General features: G+C 47.5%; 1 protein-coding gene across 1 annotated transcript in view; it reads left to right on the forward strand.

The window, feature by feature from the left end:
• LOC107115231 (arachidonate 15-lipoxygenase B-like) overlaps positions 1-20,841 on the forward strand; it is a 54,141-nt gene that overhangs the window by 9,739 nt on the left and 23,561 nt on the right. The window contains exons 4-16 of the mRNA XM_015416889.1: positions 482-498; positions 1,898-1,952; positions 2,108-2,230; positions 6,185-6,288; positions 8,419-8,591; positions 9,294-9,437; positions 10,166-10,369; positions 11,472-11,558; positions 12,118-12,287; positions 13,766-13,887; positions 14,116-14,216; positions 16,037-16,207; positions 17,940-18,137. Of these exons, the coding sequence (XP_015272375.1) occupies positions 482-498; positions 1,898-1,952; positions 2,108-2,230; positions 6,185-6,288; positions 8,419-8,591; positions 9,294-9,437; positions 10,166-10,369; positions 11,472-11,558; positions 12,118-12,287; positions 13,766-13,887; positions 14,116-14,216; positions 16,037-16,207; positions 17,940-18,119 (1,651 nt within the window). The 3' untranslated portion in view covers positions 18,120-18,137. The remainder of the gene's footprint in view (positions 1-481; positions 499-1,897; positions 1,953-2,107; positions 2,231-6,184; positions 6,289-8,418; positions 8,592-9,293; positions 9,438-10,165; positions 10,370-11,471; positions 11,559-12,117; positions 12,288-13,765; positions 13,888-14,115; positions 14,217-16,036; positions 16,208-17,939; positions 18,138-20,841) is intronic.

Genomic DNA, 20,841 nt, shown 5'->3' on the forward strand with positions numbered 1-20,841 from the left:
TGTTCTTTCTGCTGGCTCGCAGTGGTTAATCCGTCGCCATGTTCTTTCTGCTGGCTCGCCATGTTCTTTCTGCTGGCTCGCAGTGGTTAAGTGTACTGGTTAAGTGCGCGGACTTTAATCTGGGAGAACAGGGTTTGAGTCCCCACTCCTCCACTTGCACCTGCTGATGTGACCTTGGGTCAGTCACAAGCTCTGGCACAGCTGTCCTTGAAAAAGAGCCATTTCTGTCAGAGTTCTCTCAGCCCCACCCACCTCATAGGGTGTCTGTTGTGGGGAGGGGAAGGGAAAGGAGTTTGTAAGCCGCTCTGAGACTACAAGTGAAGGGCGGGGTATAAATCCAATCTCTTCTTCTTCTTCTTCTTCTTCTTCTTCTTCGTGGCTCACCACATTGCCCAGCCACCACTGCTGCCCTCCAGTATTGGAGGTAGGGTGCCCCCCCACTCCTAAGGAGTGGATACCCATTTGTCTAATTGCCATTTAGGGCTTTCGAGCCGCTGGGTTAGGACAAGGGCCGGGAGTTCACTCCGGCCGCGGTGGGACTCGAACAGCTGTTAAGGCTGTTCGGAGATAGATGACTTGCAGGCATTTACTGCCTGCGCCACCACTCCCATTCCCAGTAGTATTATGCGACCAACAACCTGACGCAACCCAGACCAACGTCGGCCATCATTGTATTCGTTGTACTGGCACTTTATACTTTATTACATTTAGGACTGTATTGTGATTTTATCAATCTTCTTGTTTTAGTGTTTTTATACAGTTTGTATAAAAGATTGGGAAAGATTGAAGGTCAAAGAAGACAGGGACAGCAAAGGATGAGCTGGTTAGACAGTGTCATAGATGCAACAAACATGAAATTGAGCCAACTTCAGAGGAAGACTGGAAGGCCTGGCGGGATCTGGTCCATGGGGTCGCGAAGAGTCGGACTCGACTGTGCGACGGAACAACAACAACAGTTTGTAAGCCGCCCTGAGAGTGCTTTGCAGGGAGGGTGAGATATAAGTAAAATAAATAAATAAATAAATGGTGGACCTGGCATGTGTGACTGAAACCTGGGTAAGAGAGGACATGACTGTCATCTTGAACCATCTCTGGGTCCCACAGATCCATCCAACTACCACCCAGTGTTGAATCTTTCATTCCTGGGCAAAGTAGTTGAGAAAGCAGTAGCTGAACAGCTCCAGGTATTCCTGGATGACACCTCAGTCCAATCTGGCTTCTGCCCTGGCTACGGGATCTGACACAGCTCTGGTTGTCCTCACAGACAACCTCCGGGATCAAGGCAGGTCAGCGCTGCTACTTCGTTTTGATCTTACAGCAGCATTTGACACAATTGATGACAATCTAATGACCCACCACCTCGCCAACATGGGGATTCATAGGGCAGCCTTGAAATGGCCTCCCAAATCCCAGATCCAAAACTGTTATAAATTTACTCTGTCTGAGAGATGTTCTTCTCCATTACTTGTGCAATGAAATAGGTGAAACTGTTATTGAACTCCATGTGAATTGGGCAGCTTTTCCATTGAAGTGCAATTTTTCATACATTATCAACTTTTAGACTCTTGGTTAGAAGAAGACGTTTGTCGAAACGGCATCGCATTCCGGAGACCACCATCCCGTCGTTGTCATCTTCTATCTACGTACCTGAATTTATAACCTGAATGTATCATTATTACTTTTGTACATTTCATATTTACAACTTTACGGTTTTCGTTAAAGAAATATTGAGCGCACTGTGCACAGTTCTTGTGGTTTCATTTTTGTAGCCAGGGTAGGGCAATTGGTTGCAACTCCTGTCCGGGAATGCTGACTCGCTCCAGTGATTATTTCCATTTCGAAGCCACTGATATCCCCTGACCCCTTTCTCCCCTTGTAGGGATAACTGCTCCTGAAGACCCCCTCTCAGACCACCGGAAGAAAGAGTTGGAGGAGAGGCGGGAATCCTATAAGTGAGTACTCATGCTTGAGGGCTCCAAAGAGTTTCCCCTAACTCCATGCTGGGGTCCTGCTAGGAGAGACAGGGCTCCTGGATTCAGCAACCAAACAACATGAAAATATTAGGGTGCAGATTTCCTAATGGTAATTATTGGCCTCTTCTGTGCAGGTGGAAGGAGTATGCCCCCGGAATGCCACACTGTCTGGATGTCAGCTCAACTCGTGAGCTGGAAACCAACTCCCGATTCTCTTTCACCAAATGCTATTTTCTTTTTTCGCGCCTCACAGTAACGTAAGTTGTGCAAAGAAAGGGCAAATGTGGTTAAGGCAAGGAAAGGTGGTACCATGGCCGAACCCATTACCGTGATTATGGCAGAGCCAGGTACCACCCACATTCTCTGTGGAGTCAGGCAGCTGGGGGAGAGTCCAGGAACATCTTCGAGATAGGAATTTCAGGAATTGAGCTTTCAAGACTCAAAGAGGCTGATGAAGGGAGTTTTGACTCTCAAACGTTTGTACCCTGAAAATCTTGTTGGCTTCTAAGAGTCACCTGGACTCTTATCTAGCAGAGGGTAACCCTCTAAAACCGTGTTCAGTGGGAAAGGAGTAGGAGTTTGGGTTTTTTTTCCTGCTTGACCATTTTCGGTGGGCAAGGTTTATTAGTTTTTTAAAGAGTTATATAAAACAAAAAGAGAGAGAGCCATACACTTCAAAGGTATCCCGCCAGAAAAGGAGTAGGAGTTATCCCAGCATGAGGGTTAGTTTACTCTCTAAGCACTTCCTTCACTGTGGAAGCAGAAAGTATTATGTACAGGATTCCCCTTCCTCAGAGAAAAAGCTGAGATCATTCCTTTTAATCTTGAATGTTCACCTCCCTCTACCTTTTGCATCTCATTTTAAGAAAGAGATGGCCAGGGTCCGGCATACCTAAGGGACTGCCTTTCCCCATATGTTCCCCCAAGGGCCCTAAGGTTGGGGGCTCTTCATCTTTTGGTTACCCCGGGCCCCAGAGATGTCAAATTCGTGGCAACCAGGGCCAAGGCCTTTTCGGTGGCGGCTCCTACCTGGTGGAATGAGCTCCCGGAGGAGATCTGGGCCCTGCGGGACCTTGCGCAGTTCCGCAGGGCCTGCAAGACGGAGCTCTTCCACCAGGCCTTTGAGTAGGAGCCGCCGCCGCCACTAGACCACCAGCGCACTGCCACCATAAAGGTGTGGATACCATCAGGGTGCTAGACAGACCTGGGATGAAGACTGGATGGCAGTGTCGCTTTGGAACTTACATCATTGTTCTGGGTCTATCTTGCCAGAACCCATCTTGGAATCATGGACATTTGGAGCACCAGCACTTTACTGTATTATTGTATTATTGTACTGTTTTATCTCGTTTTTAATTGTTTTTAAGCATGGCCTCGAGCCCTTATTGTTAGCCGCCCTGAGCCTGAGGGGAGGGCGGGATATAAATCACATAATAAATAAAATAAAATAAAATAAATAGTCTAGCTGCTAAGCATATTCTTAAACCTCATAAATTTCATAGCCTCCCAAATTAAAACCAACCCCCTGTCCGGACCCACAGTCAATCACTTAGCACACACTTCCAAGAAGGTTTTACTTTATTGTGAGAACTATGGTAGCATAAACATATTCACTGTTAAGAATAACTAATATTAAGCCAACAGGTATAGATATAGTATACTCAAAAAGGGGGCCCCCATCGATAGGCCAATTAGGCACTCTCCCGTGGGTGGGAAAACCCGTTGGTGGGTTGGGGAAGAAGCAAAAGTGGTCCCACGGTTGAAATATGGGAAGACACTACATGAGGGAGTGAGCTACAAGGTCAGAGATAAGGAGCAGAGGAGCCAAGGAGAAATGAATGCAGGCCTGGCTGGTACACAGGTCGAGCGAGTGAACTGAAACCCATAAACCTAATGGCAGCGTAGCTGACACCTCCACCCCCACCCCAGTATACAAAAAATTACTAGTTGCACATCATAACAAACTCTGGAAAATTCTGGCACTTTAAAGACTAACAGATTTTATTGTGGCAGAAAGTTTCATGAACTACAATCCACATCATCAGATGCATGAAGTGGATCCTCACTTGGTTCTAGGTGGACGGGCGAGCTCATGCAGGGAAACGAGGCGGGCACCTAGGGCTTGAACTGATGCCAAATGAGAGAGAGGTGAATTTCATTTTTTTCCTTTTTCAAGGTTATGAAAGGAAGTGTCAGATATTGTCCTTGTAAAAACACAGCAGAAGAAGATATGTCTGCCGGGTCAGAAGCTGAGTTATAAATAAAGATTAAAAAATTCATTCTAGACTTCCCATTTTTTCTCAAGATTGAAAAAGGGCACCAAAGTTATAGTTTGCCTAGGGCCCCCAAGAACCTTGAGAGAGAGAAAGTGGTGCAGGGAGGTCAAAAGGCATATAAAGCCAGAGGTCGAGGCTCTGACATTTCTATACAAAACTCACAGGCTCAGAAGGTAAGCACAGTGGTCATTCACTACAGCAGTATTGGTGGTCGCATGGCCTTTTGCTAAATTGGTAAATGCTTCCAGTGGGTGAGCATTATCTGGTTTTTATTGAAGACTTAGCGGGGAAAGAAAATCAAATTCCTTGATGTAGCCTAACTGAGCCCAGCTTCGATCTGGAGGTCTTTTATTGAGGAATGATGATTTGCAGGCTGGTAGCAGAATGTCTGGGGAGGGTGAAATATGCTCCCCCGCCATTTGTGATATCAGATTGGTGCTCTGTGCCTGCCCTGGCGGGGGAGGGCACAATATAGAATAAATAAATAAATAAATAAATAAATAAGCTTTGGTTCATGGCTGACCTGTTTGTAGAAAGGCACCGTAGATCGCGTTGGAGGATCGGCCCATTAACGACCCCTTGACTGGTGCTATTAGGTTCTCTTCTAATGTGAGTAAGATGCAGGGAGGGGGGGAAAAAACTTGACCCAAAAATGGAATCAAAGAAAGAAGTCTTGATAAGGGGCCAATAGGAAAACACGAAAAAAGGAAAAAAATGTAGAAATCTTGTTTGAAAGTTTGTATGATTGTTTCATGGACTTATTTCAAAATGTTTCATCTTCTCATCTGTATTTGTGTATTTTTAATAAAACAAAAATTATATATATCCTGAGATCCTCAAGGTGCATGCTAGCCATGAGGTCGTCCACATGCCCAGAATGCAGCATCATTTCAGGGAGGAGGGAGACCTCATTGTACTGCTAAAAAGTACTGTGCCTCCTCAGCAGCATTTTCAGTGACGAAGCGACTGAACGCATGCCCATGAATTTATAAAGGAACGATGGCCCCTACCACATGGGGGGGAATAGCACGGGCAAAGTGCGGCTTTCTAAAGCCGCACCAAAAGAGACACGCGGCGGCAGGCTCACATAGATCCCCTGAGCCGCCGCGCACTTCCTCCCCGGCACGATCAGATGCCGGGGGGGAAGCCACCGAAGAAAGAGCACGACAGCCGAACTGCGCATGTGTGCGCATGCGCAGTACGGTGGGGAGCCTGGATTGATCCGGACGATGGGCGCGGCGGCGATCCCACGGCCTCGCTTGCAGCGGTGCTTCAGGTAAGTCCTCCTGGAGCAAGAAGCAGCCAGGTAAGTTGCAGAGCCCCCCCCCCGGGCCCACCTTCAGGTACCAGCTCTCCCTCCTCTGCGAGGACAGATCTGCACGTTGCCCCCCCCCCAATAGCTAGCAATCCAAAACAGTCCAGTGGAGCCTGAGCGGTGGGTGTTGCCTTCTGACACACTCCCGGTGATGTCAGGGGGTGTGGCATACGCAAATAAGTTTTGCTAATGAGTTATGCTAATGAGCTCCTGCCCCTCTTTTTGTACGAAATGACCCCTGGTACTGGCCGATGCTTATATGTCCACTGTGGAGCTGCACGGCGATGTCTCCTCTGTGGATCTGGCCCATGGTGGAGGATGGCTTTCCAACTACAGTGGTGATCAGTGTTCCCTCTAAGCTGAGTGAGTGTGAGCTAGCTCACAGTTTTTTAGCCTCCAGCTCACAAATTTTGTCTTTGCTCAGGAAGGAGGGCTCCAGAGCAAACTAATTTATGCAGCAGCCAAATGGCTCGCTCACAACTTTGAATGCCAGTAGCTCACAAAGTAGAATTTTTGCTCACAAGACTCCACAGCTTAGAGGGAACGTGAGGGAAGGGCTTGGGACATCCTCCTTGGCCCAAAAACCATTTTGCTTTCCCGCTCCTTCTCGGCTTCTTTAGGGCGGTGGAGCAGAGACTGAAGGGATACTCGACCAGCAAGAAGTCTTGGGAATCCCTGGATGCCATCAAGAAGGTCTTCTCTTTCAAGAGGGATGACATGATAGGTAAGAGGGCGGCTCCGTTAGAAGGACAGGGGCAGCAGCGCCCGGTCGTGGCTGCACCTCCAGGCTCAGTTACATCTGGATCACGCTAGAGCTGGAGGTCTGTCTTGAGAAAGCACAACTGGTTCTGTGCCGCTTGCTGTTGTATTTGAAAAGCCCGCTCAATCGCGTCTAGTTCTAAGCCGATCTGCTGACCTATATTTTAACATAAGAACATAAGAGACGCCAATGCTGGATCAGGCCAGTGGCCCATCCAGTCCAACACTCTGTGTCACACAGTGGCCAGAAATACCAGGAGCCATCAGGAGATCCACCAGTGGGGCCAGGACATTAGAAGCCCTCCCACTGTTGATCCCCCCTAGCACCAAGATGACAGAGCATCCCTTGCCCCAGAGCCCCTATCGATACCTTGTGGCTAATAGCCACGGATGGACCTCTGCTCCATATGCTTATCTAATTCCCTCTTGAAGCCGTCCACTTCCTGTGGCAGTGAATCCCACGTGTTAATCACGCTTTGGGTGAAGGAGATTTTATGTATTATCTATTTGTTGTTACTTTATTTTAATGTGTTTTAATACTTTTTTTGTATTTATTCTAGCTATTTTATTTTATTTATATTTATTTATATTTAAATTTATATCCCGCCCTACCCCGAAGGCTCAGGGCGGCTTACAAGGGCACCATGTGCCAAGATTAAAACAATAATACATAATTAAAAACAATAGATTACAATAAAACACAATAAAACTTTCCAAAAACTATTAGACCAAGATGGATGGCTCTCACTTCCACAATTACTTTCTCAGGTCTTATCATCTAAAGCCGTGCCAAGGCGCCTCGCTCCCACATTGGGGGCCAGGCATTCATGATGTTCATACGCAGTGCATAGGGGATGAAGATGGAATAATGGTGGTGGCGGCTCCTACTCAAAGGCCTGGCAGAAGAGCTCCATCTTGCAGGCCCTGTGGAACTGAGAGAGGTCCCGCAGGGCCCGAATCTCTTCCGGAAGCTCTTTCCACCAGGTAGGAGCCACCACCAAAAATGCCCTGGTCCTGGTTGCCACAAATTTAACGTCTCTCGGGCCTGGAATTTCCAGTAGGTGACACCCCCCCGACCGAAGTGCCCTTGGGGGAACATATGGAGAAGGGCAGTCCCTCAGGTAGGCTGGACCCTGGCCATAAAGGTCAAAACCAGCGCTTTGAAGCGAATCCGGTACGCTATCGGCAGCCAGTGCAGCGCTTTCAGCACAGGCCGAATGTGGTCCCTCATCGAGAGACCCATCAGTAGCCTGACCGCAGCATTCTGCACTAGCTGCAGCTTCCGGATTTGTGACAAAGGCAGCCCCATGTAGACAGCGTACAGTTGTCCAGCCTTGAGGTGACCGTCGCATGGATCACCGTGGCCAGGTCCTCACGGCTAAGGTAGGGGACCAACTGCCGAGCCAGCCTGAGATGGTAGAAGGCTGCCCTGGCAGTGGCTGCTACCTGGGCCTCCATCGTTAAAGAGGAGTCCAGGTGCACCCCCAGACTCCTAACCTCTGTCGATGGCACCAGAGGCACCCCATCAAAGGTCGGGAGAGGGAGCCCCAACCCTACACCGGTCCGACTCAGGCCCAGGACCTCTGTCTTTGCCGGGTTTAATTTCAACCGGCTCAGCCTGAGCCAACCAGCCACAGCTTGTAACGCCCGGTGCAGGTCATTGGGAGTAGAGCCCAACCGGCCGCCTAGCATCAGATAGAGCTGGGTGTCATCAGCATATTGATGGCAACCCAGCCCACAACTCCGGGCAATCTGGGCAAGGGGGCGCATGTAGATTTTATTGCTGTAGTCAGTATGTTTTCTAACAGCAGTGTGATTCCGTTGATTTACTGGTTTGATGCCGTAATAAACTATACATACAACTGCTTTCCAACTCATCCTTCCTCACTAATAGGAAACTCACTGAGAGCAAAGCCTGGGGATCCGCTCTGCGCCTCTCCGTCTTACAACCTACTCAAAATCACTTTGATCCCTACTGAATCCAGAAGTCTTCATCCCCTGCCCACTTAACACTGATCAATAGATTCCTCTGCCCCACATCCCACAAATGGATTCTGCCCAGTTGAATCCGCCATTGCTCCTGTGTGTCTTCCAGAGTACATCATAGAACACTGGAAGGAAGACGCATTCTTTGGCTACCAGTTCCTGAATGGGCTGAATCCAAACTTCATACGGAAATGCACAGAGATCCCACCTAATTTCCCCGTTACCGAAGCTATGGTGGCCAGTTCCCTGGGCAAGGGCACCACTCTAATGGAAGAGCTGGAGGTAAGAAATTTGGGGTTGCAGTGTGTGTGGATGTGTGTATTCTGGATAGATGTATCTTTGCACGGCAGGATTGCCCCGGTGGCACTCTTAGAAATGCACGCAAGGGGGTACAGCTCAAATAGCCAACAACAAATAACCAATAAGCGCTTATAATCTTACAAAGTTACAGAAATTCATAAATTCAAAATATATAATACAATGTTTCATGTGATTCCAGATGGATGAAATTCTCCAGAGTTAAACTTCGTCCAAACATCAAAATCTCAGAAACTGAACTTGATATTGACCTTGTTCGCCTGTTATTTGGAAAGACTTTATCTTGCAAGAATGTGTTCTACCCTTCAGGAAATTTATGAATTGTACTGGATTTAACCATGGAATGAGAAGAGACAATTTCTGAGATTTTGATGCTTGGAAGAGTAGGGATGAGAAGGGAGCAACCTCACAGGACAATGCTCTAATTCTTCAGCAGAGTCTGGGATGAGCAGAGCGACCAAAATTTTGCAAGACTGTGTGGGTTTTATGCAGGACTTTATACATTTATTTCTTAATTGTTTTATTCTCTTTTGCTGCCTTGGGAATTTGATGGGAAGGAGGGATGCAAATATTTCTGACAAATAAAATCAGGATCATAGTTCTAAAAGCTGGGGCCTATTCCCACCCCCACCTGTAAGTTTCCCCTTCCACCCATCTCCCCTGCAGAAAGGGACCATCTACATTGCCAACTACCACATTCTGGATGGGATCACCGCTGGCCGGAATAACAAGCTCCAGCAGTACATTGCGGCCCCCATCTGCCTGCTGCACCTCACACATCAAGGGCAGCTTATGCCTCTCGCCATCCAGGTAACGGGCTAGAACTATTTGAGACTGTTGTGGGCCCTGGTTTGGGAGCTCATTCAGTGGTGTGACAGGGACAGGCTCTGCATGGCTGTGGGTGATCTTTCAGAAGGGTCTGAGGCCATAAAACATGGGAAAGACAGATGGCATGAACCTCCACTGGAGGAAACTGCTTTGCGACCGTCACCAAATTTTCTGAGTTCTTTAAGAAACTGAAGAAGCATGTAGACGCCAAATTGGCCACCACTGTCTGTCATTTCCCTTCCACAGCAGTCTATACAGAGGTGTGCGTGTGCAGGAAAGAGCTACTTTGCGGAGGCCTGGCAAAACAGCCACTTTGCTACAAGGGCCTGTGATTCAGAGGAGCTGGAGAGGAGAGGGCGGGTTGCATTCCTTGTGATGTAGCTGGTGTCATGTTCGACGGCTGCTTGGGAGAGCCTCAGATTGGCTGCACATGGGAAAGAAGGCTGCCGACAGGGCAAGCGCGCACAAAATAGACCTGAAAATCCAGAACACGAAAACATGGCACGAATTCCCAACACGAACTGGTAATACCCTACTGGGAGGAAAGCAATTGTGGTAGAAATCCCCCCCCCTCCAAAGCACAGATCTGAAAGAGTAACAATTTTTTTTTCTCGGTGCACACTCCTACCTTTCATCCAAATAAATGTTTTGTTGCTGTTGTTGCCATGATTTTGCCAAGATTCCATGTTGGCTGCCTCCTCTTCCCACAGCTCAGCCAGAACCCAGGACCCGAGGCTCCCATCTTCCTGCCCAGTGACTCTGAATGGGACTGGATCCTGGCCAAGACCTGGGTGCGCAACTCCCACTTCTATGTGCACGAGGCCGTGGACCACCTGCTCCGGACACACCTGCTGGCAGAAGTCTTCGCCCTGGCGACCATCCGCCACTTGCCCATGTGCCACCCGCTCTACAAGGTGAGGCTGAGGCAAGGGAGGGATTGTGCTTCTAACCTCAATGAGGACAAAATACAGAGCGGGCAACATCAGCAGAGAGGTCTGTAATGTATCCATCTCAGACCGCGTGCGTGGCCAATACACCATGTGAAGCGGCCAAGCTTCACTCGCAGTAACAATGGGACAAGCGGATCCTAGCCGGCGCCTATCAGCAGCCTAGGCTCCCGGACGAGAGCCTATGGAACTCTCGGCCACTGTAAATAGCCAATCACTTGAGTGTGGGTGTGTTTTGGGTGCGGGATTGTTGCACATATAAACCGGCCTGTGAGCTGGTAAGTTTGTCTTGTTCTGAGCTGAAATAAAGTATGAGAGCTGAAACCGCTAGTAAGTCTCAGTACTTTTCAAGGTCCCAGTGCATTGGTGAGATCTTCTGGGGGTGGTAGAATCCATAGCGATGTCTAACTTATCCAGTTTAATCAGAACAGAAACACAGTCATAGCAGTTGAAATGCTAGTCATTCCCTTGCAAGAAATGGATGGCTTAGTTTTAGAGAGGGTTTCTTAAAGCAAGTTACTAACCAGAGTGCTAAGAAGTCCCCCCTGGGGACACACCAAGGAGTTCATTGATGATCTAGCGTTGCTTTGATTCATTTAGCTCAGCTGAAACTACAAAGATCCACTCCTCTGGGTGCTCTGCTTATCACAGTAATAGTGTTACAGATCCTGTACTTCTCACATTTCATGGCACTGTAGACCTTGCGGCTTGCAGATGTTCTCTTCACAACCTTCTATATGTCCGTCTACCTACTGAGGACCTAGGGAAGAGAGTGTGGCTCAGTGGTAGAGCATCTGTTTGGCCTCCAGATGGCCCCAGGTTCACAGATGTTATTTGGCAGAGAATTCCACCAGGCAGGGTGAACCCAATTCAGAGAAAAGGCAGGGAATATTGCCCTCACTCTGAATGGATATTGGAGAGGGAGCCTTCTTTGCTACCCACCTCCCCCCACACACACAAAAACCCAGACTCTTTAGCTGCTTAAAAACGATATATGATTTTATAAATCAAGTGTAAATACAAATTAATTAACACAGTTCTCTCATTTTGACATCTGCCCTTCTTCCAGCTCTTAATCCCTCACATCCGCTATACCTTTAACATCAACACCTTGGCCCGGGAAACCCTCATCAGTAAAGACGGTGTCTTTGATATGGTGAGTTATACATACCCTCTTGGCACAAACTGGCAACCTGGCTGATCAAGGACTTGTCAGAGGGTGATCTGAAGGCTCTTGAGGAACTGAAGCAGGTCTGCTTCACGTTATGGGAGTCTCTATACACCCTCTTGGCTTGCCCTGGTGGAAGGAAGGCAAGATAGAGATGGAGTAAGCAATAAAGAAATAAATTGATTAAAAATCCCTTGCAATTTAATGACATAATGACCTTTATCTGTCTGTTGCTCCGGGCTCTGTAATAACCAGGACTAACAGCAGCCATTGGTGGATCTGGTGTGAGGTCATGGAATATTCCCAAACATTCCCTATAGATTCTCACTCGACAAATTAAACACATGCGCCAGATGCAGTGTCCTATGTGATATATGTTAACGCTCAAGCTTGAACAGCTGATCATTTAGAAAGGTCCCTCGATGCCCCTTTTGAGAGTTCAGGTCTTCCACTAGTCCATCAGAGTAAGCTTTGTAAAATATGAGCGGCCAGGTGCAAGAAATGGCTCTTGTGTAAGGTGCATTTCCCATTTCTCCCTTTTCTCCAGGCAACTGGTCTTGGGTATGAGGGCTTGAACCAGCTTTGCAAAAGAGGCCTAGAAGCCCTGACCTATTCCTCGCTTTGCCTCCCAGAAGATTTAGAGGAGCACGATGTGTGTTCGTTGCCCAATTACCACTACAGGGATGATGGCCTGGAGCTCTGGGCAGCCATAGAGAGGTCAGGAAGGATCCATTTGGGGGAGGGATCCATTTGGGGGAGGGGATAAGAGAAGGGTGTTCTCCACCTCTTTCCTGAGGTGCAGACGATTTCAGAAGCACCTCTCCCTCGACTCTCCAGACCCAGAAACCAGGAAGCTCCATATCCACAGAGGTTAAAAGGAAAACTAGCACGTGTGAGAGCACACTGGGTAGAACCTTTATCTCTGATGCATTGATTTTCTGCTTTCAGGAAGGTCCCTTTTTGAACATAGGTGTGCATTCTGAAACGGCATTGTGAATTGGTACAGTACAGTCCCCTAGGCAGGGGTCATTTCTTAGAAAAAGAGGTGCAGGAGCTCATTAGCATAACTCATTAGCATAACTTATTTGCATAGGCCACACCCCTTGAGATCACCGGAAGTGTGTCAGAAGGCAACACCCACCGCTCAGGCTCCACTGGACTGTTTTGGATTGCTAGCTATTGGGGGGGGGGATGCGCAGATCTGTCCTCGCAGAGGAGGGAGAGCTTGTACAGGAATAAAACTTGGTCTTAAAGGTGCCACTGGACTGTTTTGGGCCAGGGGGCCGGGGTCCTCTGCAACTTACCTGGCTAGTTCTTGCTCTGACTGAGGGCTGCTGGGAGCAGGGAGTGGGGCTTGTTGCATGTGCCCGCCCCCTGGGCTCTTTACTGCCGGAGCTCCGCTCCTGTGCGTTCCTGCAGGAAATGACCCCTGCCCCTAGGACTCTCTCATGTTGTTCTTCTCTCTCTCTCTCTCTCTCTCTCTCTCTCTCTCTCTCTCTCTCTCTCTCTCTCTCTCTCTAGATCTATCTCTCTCTCTCTATCTCTCTCTCTATCTCTCTCTCTTTTAATCTAGAGAGCCATGTTTTTTTCCTAGATTCGATTTAGAGACAAGGGGCGATTCTTCATTGACTTGTCCCTCCATTGTTATACCAAACCCACGATGGAACAGAACTTCCCCTCTGCATTGCATGCTGCTGTCACTTTCTTTGATTATTGGATTTTATGGTATCCTGTACACTGCATGCCGCTTTCACTTTCTCTGATTATTGAGTTTTATGGTACCTTCTGCATAGATTAATGGCTGTTCAGGGGTGACATTGCAGTCAGTACGGCGTTGCCCCAGAGTATTTGAATATGGTTTTGAGCTGCACCTTTTCTGTTCCAATGTGGGTTCGGTAAAACAACGGAGGGGAAAGCCAATACAGAATCAGCCACTCCCAGAGGCAATTCAGAGAGAAAACTTTCCTCTGCTCAGGCCTCTCCTTCAGACTCCAAAGCTCCAGACTACCCCCACGCCGATAGAACTCGATATTCTGGCTCATGCTGAATCCTTTGGGCAACCCCACTCGTTGTCCCACCCTGTGTCAGAGGGATCTTTCTGGGATACCGTGCGGAGGGGGACTCTCTTGGGAGACCAGCTGTGCCCCAGCTCTGCAAAACTGACTCGCTTTCTGCTTCTCTCTTTCCTCCTTCAGTTTTGTCTCCGATATTGTTGACTTCTACTATTCAAGGGATGAATCTGTGCGGGAAGATTATGAACTGCAGGGATGGATAAAAGACATCTTTACGGAAGGTTTCCTGAGTCGAAAGTCTTCTGGTAAATGTCCTCTCCCCTCCATCATTGGGATCCCCCATAGCTAAGCACATCATGCCATTCAGTACTTTTTCATGCTGTTCAGTGAACTCCACCTCACTCAGAAAGATGTTCAAAGCACGTTTTGGCTCAGTATCCAAGCTCCATAGCTTGGAAATGAGAAAGAAATACAGATCTCAAAGTAGTCATGGGACATGACTTGGAAACCTCGGGTGTTTGTTCTCTTTACAGGAATCCCATCCTCATTCAATACAATAGTGGAGCTCAAGAAGTTTCTGACAATGGTGATTTTTACTGTTACTGCTCAGCATGCTGCCATCAATAGTGGGCAGGTAGGAGCAACTCTTCTCTTGTCCCCCCTGCCTCTGCTTTTGCAGGAGATCCCAGCCAATCAGAGTCCATGTAGAGAATAAAATGATGCGGCTCTGATAAGATCTGGCTCTGTGAGAATGTCGCTAAAGACAAGCGCAGCCAGTTGAGAGTGAGGGCGATTCTTGCTGGGTCAGAGTTGCCATCCATCGGAACTGACTTTGGATTCGCTCAGTAATGCCATCCTACAAGACAACCTTCTTGGGTCAACATTCTTTTCACTCAGAATGGGCTTACCCTTTTACCCTTTATCACAGCCTCCCCTCCTCCTCAAATCACAGAAAGACACGTCTACTTTTCAACTAACCATGACATTTTTATGTAAATCACCCCTCTGTCACCCTATATTTGGGACTGGGAGGAGGGAAGGAAGCATGGTATACCCCGATCTCAGAAGCTATTTGTCTGTTTATCAAATTAGATTTTAAACTGCCCTCCCCTGCCAAGGCAAGGCTCAAGCTGGTGTACAACACAATAACATCGTACAATCCATAAAAAGACTTAGAAACAATAAAACAATAGTTCCCTAAAAAGATGATGCTAAGAATGACCCTGACTCTGGTTGAAGACAGCTGGACATCCCTTGGGCAGGGGACCACCAGTAGATTTTGATCATCTGAGCACAACACTCTTCTAGGGGGTATATCGGGAGAGGTGGGTCCCACAGATACATGGCTACCAGACTGTTAAGGGCCTTAAAGGTCAACACCAGAATCTTGAATCTCATCAGGTACTCCACCAGAAGCCAGTGTAGCTCGCTCAGTGCAGGATGGATATCTACTCCCATGCCACTGCATTCTGCCAGTTGGAGTTTCCAGGTCAGCCCCAAGGGTAGAACCGTGTAGAGCGAGTTACAGTAGTCTAATATGGAAGTGACTGTTGCGTGGATTACTGTAGCTAGGTCAGGACAAGACAGATAGGGGGCCAATTGACTGACCTCCGTTATTAAGGAGGGATCCAGGATCACACCCAAACTCCTAATGGTAGGTGCCAGTCCTAGAGGCACACTGTCAACAGCTGGGAGCTGGCACCCCAACCCTGAGTCTCCATGGCCCAGCCGCAGGACCTCCATCTTAGAGGGATTCAGTTTCAGTAGGCTCTGCTTCAACCATCCCACAACATCCTCCAACCCCTCAGCCAAATATGCCAGGGTGGTGTCTGGCTGGCTGCCAATCAACAAATAAAGCTGGGTATCATCAGCTAAGCAGAGTTGGTACTTGGACAGGAGACCACCAAGGAAGGCTATCTTGGCTTCTCACTTGCCTCCAGAGCCCCTTGCTGGGGTGGCCATAAGTTGGTTGCAACTTGATGACACTAATATATATCTAGGTCTAGGAACAATCAGGATATTTGTTATCCTAAGGATAATATATGTGTAGATTTGGGAACAATTAGGATATCAATGATGTTACCCGCCCTGAGCCCGCCCGTGGGATGGGCGAGATATAAATATGCAAATAATAAATAAATAAATAAAATTAATAACAAGTGGTTGGCCCCAATATATGGGATGTGGGTACCTACTGGGTTTTGGCTACAAACATGGGTGGACCCCTTAGTATACGAACGCAATTCAAAGATAAGAAATAGTGTTGTTTATGTTAGTTTTTCACATCCATACGAAATAAATAGGAATCTGTAAATCTGTATAATTGCAGAATTCTGTAGGAAGAAAATATTTGTGTTTAGGATGAAGAATTCCTTCTGGCTCTTTACTTATGTGGGTGAGAGGGGGGTTACTATAGACCATGGAGGGGGGATAATGTTTGGTTTTTGATCACAGTATGGACATGGTGCCTGGATGCCCAACTTCCCCTCCTCCATGAGGAAGCCCCCACCTCGATCCAAAGGCACATCATGCTTGGAAGACTACCTGGACACTCTGCCCGCCATCAACACCACTTGCACGATCATTGGCACACTCTATGTGCTTAGTGCCCCAACAGGAGACTCGGTGAGTGATTCGAACTACAGAGGCCCAGGGAATGGGTGGCAAAACTGGTGCTGGCAGGGCAGAGATGTTTCCCCTGGGAGATTACAGCAGGCCTTCCACTCACTGTGCTGTATCACCATCCAAGCTGATGAGAAGGGTGGTATCGCTGCTGAAACTGGTGGCCCCGTTTGAGAGGATATACCCCCCCCCCCGCAAAAATAGAATTGTTGTAGTGCTATGGTGGCCCCTGCAGCTGGAATGCCACAGCTTGGACTTGAACTCTGACTCCCCCAGAAGATCTTTAGCTACTTGCAGTGTTCAACTTTTACCTGCCTGATTGTAAAGGGAATTCCAAAAACAACATCCGTGACAAAAATACTGAAAAGTCAACAAAGATAATAAAGACACGCTAACAAATATTGCGCAATGAAAACAATTCGTTTCATAATATTTGCTTTATCTGAGCGTGAGGCAATCCCAGTTCTTATCAATTACTACTTATCAACTCTTGAAGGAAGTATCCCCTGTTGACTCTCTAATAACAGAACCCAAGGTCTTCACAATGGGAATTCTTTTCATTGCGCAGTATTCGTTAGCGTGTGAGCAATAGTAGAAGAAAATTTTCTACAGATTTACTACAGTAAACGTTTTAGCAACTTAACTTTATTGACTCTTCAGCATTTTTGTCATGGATGTTGTTTTTGGAATTCCACTTCCTCCCGTGATCTCTCATTTTTGGCTTCTGCTTGTAAAGGGAGGCATGCTATTGATATAAGACTGCGGGACCAGACAAAGCAATCTCTGGAGCAATGCTGTGTCTGATGTACTTGGAGTAACTGCTTGGAGTGGCTGCCACAGTGGCAGTGCCACTTCCCAGTCCAGGCACTGGAGGCCACAGGAATAGGTGGTCAACCAGGCATGAACATATTTGCATAGGATAGGTGCTGTGATGAAGCTTAGTGGTTGAGACAGACAGCCGGAGGTAGGGTTGCCAAACCTGTTTCTCCTTGCGGCGGGGGGCTCCCGAACGGCGTCCCGAGCGCGCGCGCACCACATGCACATCAGCCGGATGTGACGTGATGACGCCGGGCACGCTGGGGGCGGGGCCACAGCCATTTGAGGGGAAAACTCTATGTTTTCCCCTCAAATGGCTGTGGCCCCGCCCCCAGGGTGCCCAACGTCATCACGTCACATCCGGCTGACGTGCACGCCGGGGTGGGGTTTCCCCCAGGGCCCGATTCCGCAGCGGTGGAAATCAGGCCTCCAAAGCGGGGGGAAATCCGCCCCCCGGGGGGATTTGGCAGCCCTAGCCGGGGGGAAAGCCTCTTGTTTAGAAATAGAAGATGGTTTGGGCCCTGGAGTTGCCTGGCTTTCCATAGTGTTTTGGAAAGAGAGTGATATGTCAAGGGCTGGTGTTCAGGTTGCCAACCTCCAGGCTGGGGGAGTTGTAGTTTTCCCAGAATTACAGCAGATCTCCAGAGATCAATTCCCCTGGAGAAAGGGGCAGCTTTGAAGGGTGGAATGTATGGCGCCACAGCCCCGTTGAGCTCCCTCCCCACCCAAAACTCCACCCTCCTCAAGCTCTGCCCCAAATCACTGGGCATTTCCCATCCCGGAGTTGCCACCCATACCTCATGTAAGTTGTTTGGCTGGATGGGTGCTAGAGATCATGTTCCTTACAGGGGTGATGAAATCTACTCTGCAGCTCACTGTCCTTCCATCAACACATGTTATGTCTTGCTTTTGTTAACAGGTAGCTCTGGGGAATTACCCCAATGAGTACTTCACAGAGAAGGAGCCACAACAGTTCATCCAAGACTTCCAGGACCGCTTGAACGAGATCTCCAGGAAAATTGAGAAGAGGAACTGGTCTCTTCCCATTGGCTACCATCATCTGAACCCTCCTGAGATAGAGAACAGTGTCTCCATCTGAGTAGGCTCAGTCTGGAAGGTGGCCTTGCAAGGCTATTGTCAGGACCCACAGCTAAACAACGAAGTACACGCTTCCAGGAAGGTTTTACTTTTATTGAAAAGCCATAGATGCAATAACATGAATACTGTTAGGAATGGCAGGATACCTATGTGCATAATAGGATATAGGGCATTCGTATGCGCCCCCCCCCAGCAATAACCAATTAGGTGTGCTCCCGCGTGCGGGATACTGTTGGACTCTCTAACGGTTGCGAAGCTGGGAACAGAGAAGCTCCCACGGACGATAGACACCACATTCTCCACCAGTACAACATCAAAGATAAGCGTTACAGCTCTGAAGCAATTACGCGCATGGGAAGGAATGCAAAGCAATTAGAAATCATCTCCATACTCATGGCAGCATAGCTGACAGCTATGAGGAACATGTGCCAGTTTTTAACTTCCAAATTACATACCCTTTCCATGCAATGGCTGCTGCAGCTTCTAGTGGCGTCATTGAATTTGCACAGTTCTCTCCTTCCGCCTTAGCAGTGCCCACCTGTGTCCTGACTGAAATGCTTCACAAGAACAAACCTTATTTGCCTCAAACTACTCACAAGCAAACATTAAAAAGCTAGATGTACAACACAAGCCGAGTAGCAACATTTTACAGTTAGCTGTGAATGAAAAAGCTGAAAATTTTAGGAATAACATGTATTATGACTGCTAACAGGATGTTCTGAATTATCTCCATAGTAGTTCATGACCCCTGCTTTCTGCTCCCCACTGCTTTTTGCAGGGAGCAGAAAGCAGGGGTTTCCTTGCAAAAAGCAGCAGGGAGCAGAAAGCAGTGGTCGAAATAGCTCTGAGCCATTTAAATCACTGCTTTCTGCTTTTCACGAACCGCCACAAACTGCCTTAAAATTCGCTGAAGTGCATGGTGGCAGTTCAGTTTGCGAACTTCAGTTTGCGAACCGCGAACCAGCCAAAATTCATCATCAACTTACGCTCATGAACCAGTTCATGCCTGCCCCTACTTTTAAGCTGTAAAGCTTGGGAGCAATTTACACAACTTCCACATTTGAAATGTCCCTCAGGGGGTTCACAGTGTATTCCTGAACCCTAATATCAATGTGGCAGGGCATCTCCAGTCCGGAATTTATTTATTTGTTTTCTAAATTTGATGTTGGCCCCCATCTTATGGAGGTCAGGAAGGCACCCACTTGCCTGGCCTCCTGCAAACTATTCAAAACTGAATTATTTAAGAGGGTCACTGGGGGTTGCACTGTACAAAATGATTCACCAAATTGCTTGGAAGAATTATTAGGGACTAGGATCCTGCTATGGAATTTCGTGGTCATTTACAGTGTAATCCTAGGAAGAGTTACATCCTTATAAACCAGGGATCCCCAACATGGTGCCCGTGGATGCCGTGGTACTTGCCAACACATTTTATGGTGCCCGCCAAGGGTTTTTAGGAAGTAGGTAGGGCTTTTGCGCAACAAGGCTTCTGATTGGCTGTGAGAGATTTGATCAGCTGTGCAGATTTTTTAAAAAATGTTACTTTGCCACCACAAAGTATTGTTGATCTACAACAATACTCATATACACTCACACAACCATTCACAACTATCTCATAACTCCCTTAAGGTTCACATAGCAACTTAAAACCACTAATGTCACCCAAATTCCAATTTCATACAGCAATTTCAGTGGGAATAGTTTACATAATACATAATAATGTAAATAATAATGTTAAGCTGTGGCAATCATTTTTGTGGCTGCCATTTTGTTGCTGTGAACCCTCCCCCAAGGGGATGTCAGAATTCCACATGTGTCCGAAGGACAAAAAGGCTAGGGAGCCATGCTCTAAACCAGAGGTGTTGAACTCATTTGTTATGAGGGCCGGATCTGACATAAATGCGAGCTTGTTGGGCCAGGCCACGTGTGTCATAAAATGTAATGCCAGATAGCGGAGATATAGCTAGCTGCACAGAAAGTCTCCGCCAAGAAAGTTCTTAGCTATTTGGGAGAGGCAGGACCAACTGATTTCCCCACAAAAGAACAGACTGCAGTTGCTGTCAATGGCACAGGAGAGCCCGTTTGCAGGACATCTGGGAATGGCTAGAACCACGCACAGACTGACCCGGACTTTTTTTGGCTTGGGATAGGACGAAACGTTTACTTTAACGAAATTCCCCGGACTATGCTTCCATTTCGTACTGTACTTCTTCTGAATGTAGTCAGGTAAACAAAATCTGTGTCCTCCAGTTATTCATTCATTATAGATTGCAGTCATTCAGAAAAATATTCAAGACGGTCCTCATCCATTGTTCTAAGTAACTCTCAAAGACGGGCAGGCTGACAGAGGTACATTCAGAAGAAGTACAGTACGAAACGGAAGCATACTCCAGGGTATTTCGTCAACGTCAACATCTTCTTATGATTCTTTAAAAAGGACTCTTTGAACAATATTTATCTGCTTTGATATACTGTGACATTTGTGTGTGTTAATATATTTACACTTTGCAGCGCTCTGTGTGGCAGCTTCTTTGTGTTTTTTGCAATAGTTTCTTGTAGCTGTGACCTTCGCTTTTTGTTCATAGGACAAACCATGGCAGACTTCTGCAGAATATTCCATTCATTTATTTTATAACCTGCCCTCCCCTGTGCGACAGGGCTCAGGGCGGGTAATAACACTTCCAATATACAGATACAAATTAAAACAGTTAAAACGATCTTAA

The sequence above is a fragment of the Gekko japonicus genome, unplaced genomic scaffold, assembly GCF_001447785.1.
Source record: "Gekko japonicus isolate JY-2015 unplaced genomic scaffold, Gekko_japonicus_V1.1 scaffold3040, whole genome shotgun sequence".
NCBI classification, from domain to species: Eukaryota; Metazoa; Chordata; class Lepidosauria; order Squamata; family Gekkonidae; genus Gekko; species Gekko japonicus.